General features: G+C 37.0%; 1 protein-coding gene across 8 annotated transcripts in view; it reads right to left on the bottom strand.

The window, feature by feature from the left end:
* LOC141448810 (uncharacterized) overlaps window positions 1-19,783 on the bottom strand; it is a 50,911-nt gene that overhangs the window by 14,999 nt on the left and 16,129 nt on the right. For 4 of the 8 annotated variants that reach the window (XM_074117496.1, XM_074117495.1, XM_074117493.1 and 1 more), the window contains exons 2-3: window positions 1,078-1,362; window positions 25-267 (exon numbers count right to left, since the gene is read on the bottom strand). In XM_074117496.1, coding sequence (XP_073973597.1) covers window positions 25-267; window positions 1,078-1,323 — 489 coding nt within the window. In that variant the 5' untranslated portion in view covers window positions 1,324-1,362. Of the gene's footprint in view, window positions 1-24; window positions 268-1,077; window positions 1,363-13,592; window positions 14,153-17,289; window positions 17,337-17,800; window positions 17,910-19,783 lie in introns of those variants that run through there. The other 4 variants (XM_074117494.1, XM_074117497.1, XM_074117492.1 and 1 more) reach the window with 4 other exon arrangements.

A 19,783-nucleotide genomic window follows, 5' to 3' on the forward strand; every position in this document is an offset into this window, starting at 1 on the left:
ATTAATAACAAAACGTTGACGCACCTGTGGCACTTGCATTTGTTGCTGAATATTGGCAGTGTTTACTAATAATGCCTGCTGCTGCACCTGCTGAGCTGAGGAAGCTACCGTCTGCTGCAACTCCATACTGACTTGTTGCTGCTGCCCTTGCGAACTGGCAGCCACTACCTGTTGACCACCCGCTGTCTGCTGAGTAGGACCTGAACTTTCTTGTGCAGATGTAGCAGTTCCTCCTTGCTGTTGGGAAACTTGCTGCTGCTGTTGCATCTGCAAGAGGTAAAAAGCAAAACAAAAGTTACAATAAAGCTCTTCAAACAATTAAGGCACACTTGGAGGACACAATTCATATTTTTTTGACAAACTGAGTTAAGGTTGTAATTTTTTATATTGTTTTACTTCCTTTTTAATCAGTAAGTATAGTACCACTTATTATCATTTGCAGTACTAATTAAAAATACAATAATTTCTGAAACAATTCCTAAACAATAAAATTGAAAGTAAAGAAAATGCATTTCACTTTTTTTTAATTTTTTTCATTTTAGAATATACATAGTTTAAACAAAAGCCGATAAATGGACAAAATAAATCTCCTGGTTCGAGATCAGTTGTGATTTTGACAAGATCGGAGTTTCTACTAGCAACCAAACTGAACCTAAATTTATTGTGGAAACCAGAGCATTCAACAACTTTCTCCTCCCTTCGCCAAAGTCCCAGACAAAATATCGTCCAATTTCTAAAGAGTTTAACTTCCATTTAATTTAAAACGAAAAGAACTATATTGTTTTAATAGCTTATTTTATAAGTAGAGCAATGTGACTTGGGCCTCAGGATGCATTCCAAGATAGGATTTTTATGACTGCCTATTAATCGCTTACAACCAAGATATTAAAATAATTCCTCATATCTTAAAGATTGGCCAAGATTTTATAGTTTAATTAAATAAATTGAAATATATTTTTTTTTAAACCAACTTTTTAGTTATCTCAAGTTAATTTATATGAAGTTACTTATATAGTATGACTCAATTAATTTGCATTTAAATTATATATATTATATAGATATATTTTTGCCGCTAACTTGAATCTGTTGATGTAGACCTGCTGTACTGACAATTAACTGTTGGGGCTGTTGTTGTTGCTGTTGTTGTTGCTGCTGCTGCTGTTGCTGCTGTTGTTGCGACTGTTGTACCACTTGCTGCTGGCCATCCATTTCTGCCGCCTCCACTACCGTCTTGCTGGCTGCTCGACCCGGTTCTCCACCACCTGCCGCTGTCCTCACCTCACCCTCGGCCTTCTGATCCTCTTCTGCTCTACTGTCTAGCATGAGCCGTGTCCGGGACACGTGGATATCCCGATTTTCTCCCTAAACAGAATAAATTAAGATTAAATAATAAATATAGTAATTTATTGCATTGAAAATAACTTTATGATATCATTGAATTATGTTTTAAATTTCAAAAGAAAAAAAAAATAGCTAGCACAAGTATGGGTAAATCACGACAGGAACTTATTTCGTCTATCGCCATATTTGCTTAATGTATAATATCTGGTTGATAAATTCCAGTAGAACACAAAAATTTACATTACTATGAAATATGTTCAGAGTTTAGATAATAAATCTATTCCTATATGTGGAAGAAATGAAGGAAGATCCAGAAAAATTAGATCTAATTAATATAGTACAGGAAGAGCCGGAAAAGGTCCAAAAATATCCAGGATAAGCTTCTTATTCCTATAAACTTTGTCATGTGTGGGATAAGCTTACACTTTTTAATCCAGATTAGAAAGTGGATACAGCGAAAAAATTTCATAATTTTTTTTTTCAGTTAAAAGAAAAAATAATGGCGATTTTTTTTGAGCTGAATGACAAATTGTTGGTGGTAACGAGCAAAAATAGCAGCCTCCAATCGTAAGTATGAGAGTAGGAGGTCGGGTGAAGCCGCATTAGCAGAATTGCCGTCAAGTGGGATAAGAGAGAGCGACGATGTAGAGAAGAGGGTGTCATCCCCCTTTTGCTGATAATCAATTTCAGCCCTTCCTGTACTACAGCAGCTGGCTCCCGACAGGTCCTGTCCCAGAGAAATGTTCATTAAAGGGAAATTAGATTTTTCGAAGCTTCCAACGGTTTTTAATATAGCAAATTGAAGCGGCCATATGAAAAGCAATTAATTATTTATATTTATTATCTGTAAATAAACGGAAAATGTACTCCTTGTTGGAGCCTAGACAAACTATCAATCTGTACTGACTTTTTCAATTATCATGAAGATGAATTCTACGTTTCTGTTTGAATCTTACATTTAATTGAAGTAGGAACTTTAAAAGGAGATGATGCGATTGTTGAAGAACTGATCGGAAGTTATGAGTGAGAACCCCGGGGTAAATAATCATTCAAAATATTACGAATGAAAATAAGAATATGCGTCATTCATATTCTCTAAGAATTTTCATTATTTCTTCAAAAACTTCAAAAACACAACTTTTTATCAAAATTAGAATTTTTAATTAATTTATTAACACAGAGCTTAAAAAATAAAGCTACTTGTCGGAAATTCATGATTATACAAAATAAATTAAAAGAAAAATAAAGAAAAGCAGATTGAAATTTTCGAATTTAATTTTTTTTTTTAACTCGGACTTTTTTTTTGAGCTGAACTAAAATTTCTAACGGGTTCCTCTAAAACACTTAAAATTCCTTAGAGGCAAGATTTTTCAAGGAGAATGTTTGTAAAAGCAAATGCTTAATGGATTCAAACATCTGGACAACAAGAAGCATATTCAGAGAGTATAGTGGGGATGGTGCTAGGGCTCTAAATACCTGAGAGAAGAAAATTTGCCCGGAATGGCTGTGCTTCTTCCAGATAATGCCTCAGGGCATCCGGGAAGCTGCTGTTCTTTGACTAAGGAGGGGTCATTGTCCTCTTTTTTTTAGTGTATTATTTACTATTTTAAAAACTTGGCATAAACAACGAGGCAGTATGTAGAAGGAATTAAATTTCACTTTCGTAAAATGAATGTGATTCCTACGCTGGCCGAGATATCTATCCCTGTATTGTACACATTCAACTTTTAATACAAATTAAATCGCCTCCTAAAAGAAGTAAATCCTTTAGAGAGTATGGTCTTTACAACCGTTCCCAACGAGACCTTAAAATTTGTATTTTTGATAAAACTGAACTTTATTTTTAGGCAAGCACGCGCCTAAATCATATCAGTTGTTTTTATCAAAGGTAAAGTTCAATTTTTAAGAGAATTATCTAAGAAATTCACCTTTGGATGTGAGTAGAGACAACAGAACTCTAATTTAATATTCTGTTTATAACTCCCTGCTGAGGAATCAATCAGAAACAGCACCGAATTGGATACCGTATCAGTTTTTGAGATTTTGTTTTTAATCGTCATCAAAATTACGTTTGCTCTGTACCTACTTTCTTTTGAGATATATTCACAGAAAACTTATTTCATGTTAATTTTTTGAGGAGGGAAGGGCCTAATGTTTGAATTAATCAAATTATGTTTAGAAAAAATTTATAAATTAAAGAGGCTGCTAAAAGTATTGGACTTAAAAGAGTTCATAACGCGCTTTAAAGATGTACTATGAGGCAATTAATGAGAGAAATAATAGAAGAATGCTTTTTAGGTTAGGTTAGAGGACCAATTGATTTCGGACATTAATGGAAATAATAACTAACACTTTTTTGCCTCTATTTAATTAAAAATTATAGAACTGTAATAATCCCATCATTCTGAAGCAGTTTTAGTAAGCTGTTCCCCCCTCAGCAAGCAGCCAACCTATTCATTCATTCTCTCTAGATAGTAGGCGTTTGCACCTGCAGCTTGATACATTGTCCTATCTTATGAAGGGAGGTGATCAAAGTTTATAGTGGCAGGTTATGTTCCATCACTGATGGGAATTGTTGGTTTTGATTCTAGCCTAGCCAGAAAACTGGAATATAAATTGAATAGATGTCACCTAAAGATTCTTTCTGCAATGTACGAATGTTTTCTAAAATATGCCACCACAATGAAGTATCACTTAAGTGTTTAGTTACATTATAGAATTCTTGAATTTAAAATTAAATCAAGAAATGATCAATCCGAATCGCTCAAGTTTGTAAGTTTATCTTCTTCAGATACAATTACTGGACGAGATTTACTCTGAGGGAGAAAGAAAGCGAGCCTTTCTGACGATACACGGGACGGGGATGGTTGGGCTGTTCTGGAAGAAGATAGTCGACTAGAAGAGGTAAGGTTGTAGAGACAGGCCGCACAGTCTGAGAGGTAGGGTGGGAGTGAGTAAGCACTGATGACTAGGAGATGTTCTTATTATAGTGTTCACCTGGGAGCAGCCCATAACTACAGTGCTCGTCAGTGGAGGAATACCTGTGCTGGGGAATGTCCCTGGCCCCAGTCACACAAACTGTGGCTTTAGATTCTTCTTTTTTCGGTTTTTGTCACTTAAAGCTCCCCACTTGCACTGCCTTCAAAACCAGTGTTTCATTTCGAAACACAACGAACAGAAATTGTGCTCCTACCGAATTTGTACTTCCAATGTACATAATAATTATTTGTTACCTTTCACCTGGAAAATTCAATTTAAGGCATTTCTGGAGAAGATATATTCCCTAAAGTGCCAGGCCAGTTCCGTCTCTTGCACTTTTCTACCATCTGTTGGTGAGAATTACATTAGGAATTAACATTCTCGGTGGAAGAATATTCAACAAATATGAGAATATCTTGAACGGTTTTCTTTAGTTTTTGGCGTTTTATTCTCGATCAGCCAGCCGCCGAGTTTAGTCTTAATATCCTGTTACTCAGATAAGATCATCTGAACTTGAAGACTCACGGGACTCTTTTTCTTTCTTCCTCCAATTCTTACAATTAGATCCAAGATATTTTGCAAACTTATAATTTTAGCAATATAGTAACGTGTAGGCAGTAAATCTGCAGAGTTCCCTGTAATGGCAGTTTAAGGGAAGCCCAATCACTGGGCAGTGCGGAAAACCTGTCAAAACCTGCCTTTTGAGGGATATCGTTTTGGTAAAAATGTAATTTCGATAATCTGTCAAGGCCGCAATACTTCCTTTGAATTTTTTCGAAACTGGTTCTATCACCTATTTAATATTTAAAAACTAAACATTGAATAAAATTTCAATGTTTTATGAATTATGTCGCATTATAAGAATTGCAGTAAAAGAAATCGCCTGTTTCCAACCAGACTTTTTCATGCTAAACTAAATTGGTTATAATAGGGCAGGATTTTATAAAAATGAATATTAATATTTTATGTGTGGAAAAAATCAAAGAGAAATGGGAAAAAGCAAATATAAATAGTCTAAATAATGTCAAGTGATGGATGCTGCGAACTGATTTCCACTACCATAACATTCCGGTTCCTTATTATAACCCCAAGCGGATATAGTATCTAATTTCCGCAGCCTGCTATAATTATTTAAAATTATTTTTCTTGAGAATTCATTAATTAGACAAACACCACATTTCATAGGAGGTGAAGAGGACCAACTTCATTCTATTAATTTCTTTCGAGTTTGCCTAGGAAATATATGTCTTCAGATCTCTTGAGCGTAAAAAAAAAAGGTTTTGGTAAAAGACTTAGTGAGTCTGGACTACATAATTCGGAAACTTAAAATCGCAGTAATTTCCTAGCTTCAAACTAGGGAATGTGCTTCTTGATCAACTGGCAGTACTTGGAGCAATCTTGGGGTCAACCTTCCAGTTTTTTTGGGCGCTATCCAGAGATCTGCATCAACGATTTCTCTTAGAATTTTCTACATTCACTGCTATCCACTGAGATTTAAAAAGTTTTCCTGGTGCACTTTTGTGGGCCGACTTTCTTTTTAGGCGCCATATTAGTTTTATGTGTGACCTATCACTTTAATATTTTAAAGGCAAAATTGCAAATTTTTAGAAACTCTGTCGGCCGGAAGTGCTGCCACTTTGCTTTCTTTTGTCTCCAGTTTTAAACTAATTTTTGTTGTTGTTTTTTGTTTTAACCACTACATGCATGCATCTACTTTTATTTGACATATTTCTCTCTTAAAACTTGATTCAAGCAGTGTTCAGCTAAAACCTACTTAAATTTAACCAAAATTTCAAGTCTGAAGAACATCTCACAAATAGTGATTTCAGAGGGCTTTTTGTGGTACTAAGACGGAAGCAGAATTATTTTAGTTAGAATATTTTACGCTAGATGATCATTCAAAATGGTGGATTAAAAACTGTTCCGGTAGGTCAGTTTTATAATGAAAACAACAGAAGTGAATGGCTAGTTAGTGTGCAGTCTCCGATCACCGACCACAGTGCCTAAATTCCAAAAGAGGAATCGCAGGAATAGAAGACAGGCATAATATAATGGCTAACCTGTGCAATTATTGGGCTTTGGTTTATTATTTCTCTTTAAGGATACTCTTTGTATCGGTTAACGAGATCGTCCCGCTTAGATGACCAAGTGAACATCTACAATATTTGAATTCAACAATCTTAATTACGTGAATTGAAGCAAAAAAAGGTCACATGAGTGTTCACATCGGAACTTTTTTTTAAAAAAAAAAAAAGAGAAGTTTGAAGTAAATAAAATGGAAAAAGTTGCTTTAAAAGCTCTAACAGAAACCCTTGGAGCCAATCGCTGACTAAATTTTTTTATTTTGACTTTTTTTATTTCTTAAGAAACATTTTTATTCCTTACGCAGGATCTTAAGCAAAAAATAAAAATAAACCGTAAAGATCAGCTGTTTCCCCCACCCCGAAGATGTGTGTGGAATCCTTAGAGAGGTAGGGGACCAACAGTCAGTGGCAGCCTGCGGACCCCAACAACCACAGTGCGGTCTTAGCTCCCCCACCACTAGCAGGCGCACAGCATCCAGCTCTTCTTATCTCTTTTAATAAGCTAGCGCACAAACCGGCATTTCAGCTGCATGTAGGTCGACTTATTGAGGCTCCTGTTTCATTATCACTTGATAACATCTCCTATTTGTGGATCTTTACAGAAATATATAATACACTAATTAAAGCTTTTCTGAACTAATAAGTTAAAAACCTCGCGAGATCTTAAGACTTCCCCAAGATTCTAACTTGCAAGTAGTACTACGAGATAGGGTAGGAAGTCTAGACCCATCCCCCGCTAGAAGTGACCTAAAGCAATTTCATTAGAAAAGACTAGAATTTTCAAGAAAATCACCGAAAAAAGGTAAAAATCCCTCCTATAAAGGTAGGAACATGTGTTGGAGGGGTCCGTCACATTAAGATGCAGCCGGGTTCCCCAGTCGACCGAATCGAAAATTAAACTTTCTGCTAGGTACTGTTTTCGTATTGACCCATTCACACACGAAGATCATCTGCTGTAAACAATTTTTTTAAGACCTAACGAATCTTCGAAGTCTAAAAAAAAACCGCAGGCGTTATTTCGGAATCTGAAAATAAAAATTCCCGACGAAAATTTGTCTAGATGGAAAACTAAGTTTACCGCGAGTCAAAGAAACTAAATGGGAAGTTACCAATCAACGTGATCCTCCTTCAAATTCAAAGCAAAACCCTTTGATGTTTTTCTAAAAAAAAAATCAATAAAATGTATTTAGTAAAAAGTCGCAATTTGTTTTCTCATTTTCTTACAAAAGTCGGAATCACATTGAAAAATTAGTAAAATAAGTTTTAGCGCGTATATGTGAACTTTGCGATGGCAATAAACATCTTTGTATGTTTGTGCAGACGTCAGCAAACTTGACAGGAAACACGGGAAATTCCGCACTTCCCTTGAAGTTATCTTCAAACTGAAGCAACTCTTTAATGTTACATCAGCCATAAGAACCACCAATCCATCGTCCACAAGTGTCCTTAAATATACGTATATATACATCGAAAGTTATAATTTTCCATGGATGTAATGAGCGAACAAAATTTAAAGAAAATTGCAGAAGCCATTTTGGAAAAAAAAAATAGTTTCCGCAACGAGGGTTCGGTTCTCATTTGGCTGATTTTATCCAGAACTCCGGACCAAACTACGTTTTTCAACAGTTCCCATTTCGACTGCAGATGAATGGACACCCCTCTACGTCTTAAGATTCTTGATAGCAACACCACTACAGAAGTTGCAAATCCATTGTTTCCCAAGTGGGATATTCCTTACATTTAATAGTTCTAATATATAATTTCTTTGAACGAAATATGACCTGTAACCCAAAATCAATTAATTTTTTGAATGATTATTGTTCAAAATTTAGTTAGCAGGCATGCAAGAAAAGAAAATACACTTCTCCCTGGCCGACATCATATTTTCTCCTCTTTCCCAATCTATTAATTGACTTAAGCTCACCCACTGGCAAATTATACAAATCTATATCGAGAAAAATACGAACTGATCTGGAGAAAATATAATTTGGACAGTTTATCAAGTCTCTAACTGAAAATAACAGATCCTGGTAACTACTTGGGCTACCGAAAAACAAGAACTACTTCTAATATAGTCCCACCATTGGTAATAAGTATGCCCAGCCCAAAAAAACTAATTTAACCCAAAAATCAATTAGTTTTCTAGTAAAAACATTTTCTGGGCCTAGTTAATTAGCTTGAATATTAGGTCAGAATAAAGTTAACAATAACTTGCCTGCAACTATCAGCAAATAGTTTCATGTAAACATTTCTCTATTTTCAAATGGAAATGATCTGAACTGTTTTGAGAGTCTACATTTAGTACCTACCTGAACAAATATTAGTTTTGGACCCAAAGCAAATAGGGAACAATATCTGTTCAGCCAAACTTTGTGTAACCATACTTATTTATACTGGACAATGAACGATTTTGTAACTGATAAATCTCAGTCAGTTTTCTATCTATACTATTTTTAGTTCATCTATAGTATAAAAAGCAATACAAACCCCCCCCCCCCCCAAAAAAAGAGCATTGTTGAAAAGAAAATAGAAATTATTTGTTGAGTAGGAGAGTGTGTGGTTGGTTATTTAAGAGGAGGACATGGATAGAAGAAGTTTAGTTAGTTGGTCGGTAGATAGCTCTGCAGGGGGCCGAGAAGGGAGAACTCTAATCTCAGGAGGCAAACTATCTAAAGGAGGGGGCAGTGTAGTGCCCTTGCCCTTGTGTTGCCTTGTATAGATCGACCAGAGACCCACTCTGCCACACCGTCTCAACACACAATATTCTATCGTCATTCATTGCTCGCATCCAATCACACTTACTACTATAGCCAAAATTATTAATTCATTCTATTCCTAATTATTTTTCCTTTCTTGCACGTGCCTCAGGCTGATTATCCTTTGGAGTTTTCACAGGAAAGGCAACTTTTAAGGGCCCTCTGAACACCCAAAAAAAAAGAGGTCTCGTGGTTGCAGGAACACAGGTCTAGGCTAGTCTATAACTTGAGAGATCGAAATTCTTTAACCGCAAATACCGCTTCATTAAATGGATTTTTTAAAATTGTAAAATGGCTCCAAGGATTTAGTTTAAACCATATTCATTTCATTCATACACACACACGGATCTATTACGTCAGATGGTTCTCTTCCTTTTTTTTAAACATTTTCCCATGAACAATCCCTGGCTGGGTAAGGGGTGGCGCTTCCCTTGCTGGTGCCACAATGACCAGCAACTAGGGACAATCTGTGTTCTTAAGAGTAAACTTAGATCCATAAACGTAGATATAAACCTTCAATAGATATAAACAGAGACACGCTTTGCAGACGGAATAAAAAAAATGAAAACTTTTGATTTTGAAAATTGACTGTAAAAAATCTTACGCGAAATTCTACTCCCCCCTCCAATTCACATGAATTTTCTTTAAAATTTTGAATTTATACAGAAACATAGGTTGACTTACAAGTTATTATACTAAGTATTGGTTTCCAACAACTTAGGAACACTGTTAAAGGGAGCTAATCAGATTCGTGAGCACTCTCCTCCAATCAACTCCCTGTAGAAGTCAATGTGCTTATAAAATTATTAGGATTTCCAAGAGAATCTCAATAAAAGAAAACTTCCAATCATTAGAGACGACCAAAGCTTTATTGACAAGGTCTTCTCCAACGACAACTGTGCAAAATATCAATCTTGCAACATTCTGCGAGGCTTTCCGTTATTTAAAACTTACATTTCTAAACATCACATTTTCGAGCCCAAGAAACTCTAAAAAAAAAAAACCGCAACGTTCTTGAAGATAGGGAAAGGCGATAAAATCTGGAAAGACTAAGTTTGGAAGACCCGGTAGTGGTTGGAGGGAAACTAGTTTAGTGACTTCTTTGTTCATTTTTATTTCGGTAGAAAGAAATACACAGCCTCCTAGAGGTGAGTCTAGCAGACCGCCCGTTGGGAGCTGGGCACCCCCTCCGCGATCCCACCACACCACACAAAACTACATCCAGCTTTTTACTATCTCATACACCTAGTAAAGAGCAACGATTGCCATCCACTGAACACGAAGAAGTGAACTTTAAAAAATTGTCGCTGCAATTTAAAAGGATAATCGCATATGATAAAATTTAATATTTGGATTAGTTGTGGATTTGGGATCGGAAACTAAGATTATGGCAAATCAACTGACAGGAAGTGGTTCTAAAGATTTAAAGGTAAATGGAATGCTAAAATTCTGAATTTGACCGAAACAGGATGTCCAGACAAAAAAAAAAATCCAATTTTATTTGGTACGCCCTCTAACGTGTTGTCTGTATATTCTGCCAGTGTACTACGTAAATAATATCACTACGAATGAAATATGTTGCTAAATTTCAGGTTTGCAGGAAATCTGAAGTAAAATTGTCAACTACAACTATGACAACGAACCCTAGAAAGCGTTGTGTTTCGTATCATACTTTCCGTCATAAAACAACTGTTCTGTTTCTTAAACATACTACATTCACATGTTCCCAAATTTATTATTGTAACATTTTGGCGACAACTACCAGCTTCTAGGTGTAATTGGGCAGGTGCCGGGGCGGGTCTATTGGTGAAGATAAGCCGGAAGGAGTGACACGAGGCACTGCCGCCGTTGGCACGCGATACTCGAACTCTGCCGAATGTATACGAACATGGAAACTGGCCGTACGGCTGGCGGCGCTGTGTTGTGGAGGCTGGTCTCCTTGCTCCCTCGCTCATTCTCTCTTCCACACACGCGCGCGCGCGCACCCGCACGGAGAGTCCTACACGTCCGTCTGTCTGTTACACGCAATATTAACTGTGCTGCTTCCTTGCATTTCTTCCACCAACTACATGTTTCCTTTATCAGGAAATGGAGACCCAATTCTTTTTTTCTCCAAGAATTATGATTACTAATTAAACAAAAAGTCTGGTGTGACTTTTACCAACCACAATATTCACATAATTAAATTTTAACTGTAATGTGCACAAAGGAATAAAATAATTCTGTTGAAGAAAGCGTGACGTCACAGCTCCCCCATTACATCGCCAAAATTATCCTCAAAAAAAGGCACAAAGTTAGATAGGCCTAACATAAGCAACGCCAAATTCAAATGCAACAGCCTACAAAATTACTAAAACGGGGAAAAAATAATAGGTTCACATAGTCTTACTTCCTGTGGGCATTCCTTTAACTTGGAACTTTACTAAGACTATCCGTCCAATTGGAACCGTTAACATTAAAGTGGAACTTTCTCAGGCGGAGATCCCAGATCTTCGGCTGCTAATCCTAATCATGGCATCCTCCGGACAGAGCACTGAAATAAGCTCCAGGCTCTAATGACCTCAAATCTTGACGCGCCTCAAATTAAAAAAAAAATAAATAAACTATCGAGAATAGGCGCAACTTCACGTTTTCACCTTAGACCCCCCTCCCCATGTAAAGCTTATTGCAAAAATGTTTCAAATAATAGAACTAGATCCCACATATATACGATCTATGTATATACACATGTCTTTACATCTACGAAGTTTATGGAAACCATTTTCGAAAAAATTAGCCAAAAACTGATGCATCTACTCGGTGGTAAAGTAGCTAATTTCCTGTTTTGCGGATTTTGTTGAAAAGCTGCCGAATCCTATCGCTACATCTGTTCAATAATCGAATTAGAACTTAGTGCTGGGAAATGCTGTCCATATTGCAGACAGCCCGATTTGTTAAAACATTTATCCAAGTCTAAAGAAAATTGATAAAAGTAGGAAACTGCAGTTAGAGGAAGGATGGAATGAGTTACTGGAAGAAGAAGTGAGCCGACAAAGCGAGCTCCAGGCATGTCTACATTCCCGCATGTCTTAATTTCTCTTCTTCAGCGCTGAACTAGCAAAGGGAGGAGCTGGTGCTTTTTTTCCCCCCTTTACTGCAAATATATTGGATATGTGATGCGGCAAACTGAATTTTCAGATCCAAAGAAGAAGAGGTAGGTTGAAGTGAAAGGGCCGGCGGGAAGAGATAGCGGAGGTGATGAACCAGTCATGCGGCAACATGGAACCAGTTAGGCTGGAGCAGAGAGATGGCCGACTCGCTGAAGAAAAAACACAGATCCCAGCATCCCAGGTAGGCAGAACCCTGGTGACAGAGCACTCTATCCATCTCATCCTACCTGCGGTTCCCTCTCTACACTCTGGCCCCCAGTACTCTAACCTTCCAACAGTTCACATGATGCTCAGTTAAATTATCCTTACTTCATTCTATGGCCCTTCTCCTAAATTTACATCCACTTGAATGATTATGCAATCAAAGCGTCTTTCTGTGCGGCCTACCGGGCCGGGACTTAATTCCACATGATGAGAACGCAGCGCCGTCTCCGAGTTGTGTCCTGCGCAGCCAGGATCGCTGCTCCATTAAATTCACTATTTTTCCTCTCGATGCGAGGAACTCTTTTTTTAGTGAGTGAAATTCCTGGAAAGCAAGGCCCGCATCTCAGAATGTTTTTACTTTTCCCGTAGATTTTTTTACAGGAAATATATTTCCTTACGGTTCACTGAGTCTGGAAAAGTTTGTTTGCGAACAAATTTATAAAAGAAAAATCGCAGGAAGCTAAAACTGAATAACAGTCCTACTATAGAGGACCTGGAACGCATCGAAGGACTGAATTTCCTCTCAAATGGAGGTTACCTCTTTTCTGAATTGATTTTCTTTATTTTTTGAGATTGGTTCAAAAATCGCACTAACGATTGTCTTTAATCTTTGAATGCTAATTGCACATATAGAAATCTAAAGCTTTTACTTGGCGTATTTCCTCCGGAAAATTCGAAAAGTGGCTCTTTTGGAGAGGGGGTAGGTTTTCTTAAAACTCCTATTTAAGAATAATGAACGATCATATCTCTTTTTATTAAGGAAGGACTAATATGTTGCTAAAATTCGGCGGCTGAATTGGCCGAAAGCACCATTTCATAGAACTTTTTTAATAGTTTAAGGGAACAGGAAATGAGTGGGCTTCTTTTTTAGCATCTTTTCACCGGAAAACATTTTCACCGGAAAATATTCAAACTAGTTACACAAATATATTAACGTAAAGACTTGCTAGTCTAGCTAGAAACTTTATAAAAGAAGGGTTTCTGGGAAGAGGGGTATTATTCTTTAAAGAACTCTACGGTTTTACAAACTACATACAAATCAAACTGAGTTTTATATTAAAAAATAGGTTTACACTTACAAATTACGGAATTGTGTGTTTCTACTAGGCAGTTTCGTTAGAGTAAGTTGGTACAACTGAAAGTGAAGAAGGCATTTCCGGTTGGATTTACGAGAAAGTATAAATTTAACTTCCCGCTGCTTCATATACTCGTAACATTACTGGGAAACTAAACAAATAATCTCGGCTATACAATGACCAGACTTCCCTTACAATTCTGAAGGTTTTCTTCTAATTTGCAGCAAATTTTACTTTAGTAAAAACGAAGGTTCATCAAAATAAAACCTACTTTTTGAAAGAAGTGGGTCTTCACGGAATCGTTTCTACTTCAAAAATTTCAAGCAAAAGCGATTTTCTTTAATCTCAGAATTTGAACACCAGGGTTAAAACGATACAATTTAGCGAATGGAATTTCAGAGGTAAACCTATCACCAATTCAGTATTCCCTAAAATGAATATCTCTGAGAAAAAGTTTCGAACGATAATTGTAGCCTCTAATTAGAGTAGTTTAAACAACTCAACATCTCCTGCACTTCCTGTGACATAACTTTCTTCAAATCCCTGATTTTAGCAGTCAATATATTATTCCCTATCCCTATCTTCGTCAATATATTTCATTTCAAATAAAGGCCATACATTTGTTAACAGACAAATTGTGGAAGCATTGGGGAAGGGATTAGCTATGCGGTTAGCGTATTGGATTCCCACGCGGAGGTCCAGGGTTTGAATCCAGCTGCTGACCCTTAGATTTTCTCTTCCTATGAGCTTCTTAAAGTTCTCTATCTGCAAAGAGAGAACAGTGTCCCCGGAGGCCGGCAGTGCACTGAAAAAAGCTCTGGGCGCAAATAACCTCAGATGTTGACGCGCTTTAAATCATAAATTAAACAATTTTTTTTTAAAAATTAGCACTTGCGATTTGTGAACCAAAAGTTTGATGGACGATTCCCGGATGAACCAAAACTAACAAATTTGAACTTTCGACGATTCTCCGTTTTTGAAACCAACTCTCTCTCTCTCACGCACCAGGGAAAAAGATCAATCTTCTAGAGCCGGAAGTCGTTTAATTCCACGAGATTCTCTAAACTGTATTCTCATTCTAATATTTAAATTCCGATTACAAGAAGATAAGAAATTGAATGACAAATAAATACAGTTTCCTGAACCAATGAACTCAGATGTTGAAGCGCCTTTAAATAGGAAAAAATTCAGGCATAAGCTGAAACTGGAAAAAAAAAAGTTGGCAGTTCAGGTAGACGTTCTACCGACCACTGTTTGAACAGGACATCTGGACAAAGAAAACCAGGTTTCCCAGATACCTCCACTACCGTGGCGTTACCAGCCGTAAAGTCACAATTCCAGCTCCAACAACCGTATCAAAGGTAGGCACCACCAGACTAACTATTGATTCAACTATCCGGAAATGGGAACCAACTTTAATTGATGTCCAGCGCCTGTTTCGCACAATATTACTAGTGCGTACAACTTTGTAGCCTTGCAGTTGTTAGGGTGGGCTTCTAACAGAAAACTTCACGCACCGATCTTAGCCTAGTGCGTTTGGCTCTATAAGTTACTTTCTAGTATCCTTCCCTAAACTGATCTTCATTTTGAAAGGGTTCTTGAGAGCGCAGCCTGAGGCGCTAATGCCCCGATGCTTTCGAAAAATCTATTCTTTCAAATATTATTTTGAAAACATCAGGTCTGAGCCACTCAGATGATTTTATCTCACGAAGTACTTACAGCTGTAGGTGACAATGTTAGGGTTTCCGGAAATTTGGAATTGCCATAAACGGTGCTTTAGGTAAAATCCTCGAACCCCCTCGGTGACATGAGCAATGATTAAATTCTTAAATGCATATTTATTAAACAAACCTTGGGTTCGACTCGACTGTATTTTCAAGAAAAATCTGAAAATACCAACTACCAGAGAAGTTACTTTATCTAACCTAGCAATTTTCGCAATTCGTCGAATATTATACAAGCATCAGACTCTGCAGGTAATCCTAACTCCCAGAAGTAAGTGCCCTTATTCAAATGGTTTTGGAAAAATATTTAAAATAAATGGTGATCTTCAAAAGCACAAATAATGTAGAAAGTTTAAACAAAGTCGTTAAATCCGTTAGAGTAAATCTCAGAAGATAAAAAAAAATCAGTTCAGGGACTTTGATTGCCAACTTAACATTTTCTGGGATTCAACCAAACGTTCCTATCTTCAGCTACTCAAATCCGTCAACCGAAAATCCCCATAACGGAAAAGTTAGTTCCCCGGTGATCCATGATCCCCAGTCTTTTGTCTTTTGACAAAAATCTCAGAGAAACGACGGAAGGTATTCATGTAATCGCTGTCGAGCCTGCACACACCATGTGCTGCTAATATTATACTAGATGAGGCATCGTAACATGATTTCTCTCCATAAAAGATTAAAGCAGTTGTAATATTTCCTTCTAATGAGAAATAAGAGAAAGAAAAACAATGCCGTTGTATATTGAAAAAATAAAACATTCTCTGCTACGATTAATATTTTTATTCAGCTCGTGATCATCACGAACCCTCCCGGGTTTTACCGAAGGAACAAATAAGCCTAACGATGTACAAACTTTTCGTTACAACATCGGCAGGAAGTATTCTAGATTCCCTTTAAATCAAGGTTGACGCAGCTCCCGCAGTTGCCGCCTACTTACTGATAAAGACAATAAAGACAAAAACCCGATAGGACGAAAGAGAGGGGAGGAAGAATAATGACATACTCACTCACACAATGCACTAAACATCAGAACAGCGCACACTTGGTAGGGAGTAAGAACTTCTTTTTTTTGTTGTCGAAAGGGGGGATAATGTAGGGGGGCAGCCGCCGACCGACCGACTAGGAGGTGGTAAACTGAAAGGAGACGAAAAAGTTGTGTGTGCGTCCATGAGAAAGTGCGTGTGTATGTGTGGTAGGGATAATGCAATACGACCTTGAAAGCAATATTGGAGGGGGAAAACTTGCCAGCTGGCATCTCCACTATTGGGCGTTAAGCATCATTTCTGATTTGTTACCAGCTTCCCCTCCTGAAATATCATTGGGAAGGCACCCAGAAAGAGAGAGTGTGAGCGAAACGAATGTCAACAGGGTATCTCAACTATTGTAGTGGGGGAATACAAAATACTACGAAATTTTTTTGATTACATAATTAGATAAGGAAGGATGATATTGTGAAAAGAAAGGAAGACAATGTTATGATACTAACAATAGTACAATAGCTGAAGCGAAGGAGAGACTAGCCAATTGGCTTCACTAAGCCAACTTTACCAACCACCCTGTAGGCTTCAAATTTCATCATCTAAATATTAATTAATTTCCTGTCACTAAAAGAAAGTATTTTCATTGGTTCGAATCTCCTGAATACCTCCTAAATTTTCAAGAGAATTTAAATTAATCAAGTTGTAACAAAATATCCATTAAAACCACAAAACAAAACAAAAAATATAAATTTGAAAGTACGATCATGCGCAATGAATTCTAAAAAAAAAAGAGGCAAAAAAGGGGAATTTGGTCACATAAACAATGTGGATGTGGTTTGAAAACTCATTCCACTTTCATTCCTTTACAATTCTTGAGGTTATAACATTTTTTCAAGCTCCATTTAAGACACACTAAATTCTTTCTAACTATAACTACTGTACATTAATTGTACAGTAACTGTTAACTGTACATTAAATTAAAATTTTTAATTTTACCTAAATTGAACATTTTAGACGGAAACTCCCCACTCTTTACTTCCTTAGAACTCTTAGAAAAAAATTTCTTGAAAAATTATTATTTAAAAGTTTGATCAAATATGTCATGAAAACGGAAGGAGGTATTTCCGAAGAAAATAAAAATTCATTTAGTGACGTACTACTTCCGGCTGTAGAATTTCTCAACACTAGGAATTTTAGCAATAGATACATAATACTTAAATCATTGGACTGCACATTAACTCAAGTTCTACTTCTGAGGGAAGCCTGGCACCCCCCCCCCCCGATCATAAATTAAACAGAATTACATAGGGTCCTTAAGGGAAGAATAAAAAAATAAAATGGCTGCTAATAAAGTAAATTTAAAAACAGGGATATTTCGTTTACAAAGCAAGTTGGCATCACTGTTTCTCTTAAAATGAAACTACAATACTTTCTTAAATTTTTAACAATGCCAAATTATGACCAATTCATCAGATATAACGAGTGAAAGTTCAGTAACTAGACTTACCACGAACAGGAAAAAATTTACGAGCAAAAAATCTGAATTACTCACACAACTTACGGACTGAATAACAACACTGAACTGAAAGGCTGGCAAGCGAAAAGCCCCAAAGAAGGGGACCCCTACTAGTGTGGGAGAGGGGAACCTCTACAGCCATCACTCCAGAGGAAGTAGTGGGGTGTACGCCGAACACACTCAGGGAGCCCTACTCACCGCTATACAGGGTTTTAAATTCGTGTTGTTCATTGCCTTCAACTCTGGATAGAATGACTCATATTATATACATTATGGGAACTTTAAAATTTCAATCGCATTATTAACATTTATAAGACTTTTATTTAAAAAAGCAAATTCTACAGAAAAAAAAAGAAAATAAAAATAGAAATTTTGGTGGGCTCTAATATTCGCGTATTTTAAACAAGAGGGCTCTCTCTACCTGTCAGGCTAAAGCTGCATTTGGGAGGGAAACTAATATTGGCCGGGGTGTTGAAATCGTGGCCGACAAGCGCTTGGCCTACGAGTGGGGGAGTCCTTCCTGCTTTCAGAACACTCTGGAGGGGGCAGCCAAAGATCTTGAATTCGCTCCCCTCTATGCTTACCACAACACTAGGGGAGAACTTTCACGAGAGTCTTGATTTCACTGCTTGCGAGGGGAGGGAGAGAGAAAGCCAGCCCATGATAAAGAAGAAAGTCAATACTGCTAGAGGTAAAATGGGAAAAAAATTCTCAAGAAATTTATAAATTAATTTAATTTGAAAAAATAAATTTTGACATTGGTTACTTGGTTTCGAATTCTAGGTTTTCTATGGAGCATAACGGAAATAACTGTTAAATATCGAATGATAACGAAGACTGTCGAACACAGCCGAAGTAAAATCTGTGGCAGGGTTACACAGTCTGGTCACAAAAATTTTTGAAGTTAAGAAACTAACTCAAAACATGGTTATAAAAAAAAATTATGATTTTTTGGAGCGACTGTACGAGAATTTAGGCTGCAATTTTGAATTCAGATGTACGAGAAAAGGTTATCCAGCAGTTATGTTTGGACATTGGCCTAATCCTCATAAATTTTGTTTACTTTTATTTAGTAATTACAAAAATTATTCATGACCAAATAAGTTCTATTTTTAAATAGTTTTTTAGCTTTAGTTCAACGGCAAATCAAGGATTATATTTCTTTTTAGTAATAGAAACAAAAAACATCTTTAAAATATCAATATTAAAAATTATTAGAAACTACAAACTACTGCATTGGAAATTTATGGCAATGAAAAGTAGAAAATGAATAATTGGATATAATATCATGCAATTTCAAATAATTAAATGCTGGGCTTTATTTAAAGAGGTTCATCTGGCAGCTAGGGATTCTGCTGCGACTTTAGGATACAACTAAATCTCTTGTATGTGAGGTGAAAGATGGCCAAAAAGTCTATGAAACTAACAAAAGAATGAAATAAAAACTGCGGGAAAAAGTTTTAGAACGACGAAGACAGTGTGTTCAAGAGTGAATCGGGGTCAGTAGGTCCAAAGAGGTGGGGGGCGTGGTTATTTCCCCCCGCTGGCATTGACACCACGGGGCGGAACTATACGTCGGCCAATGAAGTCAGACCGGTGATGCGCATGCGCTTCAAACAAAAAACTGCTTGATCGTGACATGCGTGTTGTTACCCTCTGCAAGCAAACGACTAATGGAGTAAGAATTTAATAAGCGGTAGAGTAAAACGGTTGAGGTGTGGTAACGCCAACTGTCGAGGGGAAGCAAAGGGAGGAGATGGTTGTCAAGGAAGGCCTTCTTCTGCGCTATTAAGATATTAGCGTGCCCCGTCAACATGGTGGGGAGTGATGGAAGTGGATGAACAATATGAACGAAAGATCATGGTATCCTAATCGGGTCTTTGTTTCGTCCAACAAAGTAGGAGTACTTCGTACACACTAAATATATATTCAAACGTTGGTGTATCTCAGGAGCATTTAACTCCCAACTTATGT

Source organism: Rhodnius prolixus, unplaced genomic scaffold (assembly GCF_049639745.1).
Source record: "Rhodnius prolixus isolate KJV_2025 unplaced genomic scaffold, Rpr scaffold_2, whole genome shotgun sequence".
NCBI classification, from domain to species: domain Eukaryota; kingdom Metazoa; phylum Arthropoda; class Insecta; order Hemiptera; family Reduviidae; genus Rhodnius; species Rhodnius prolixus.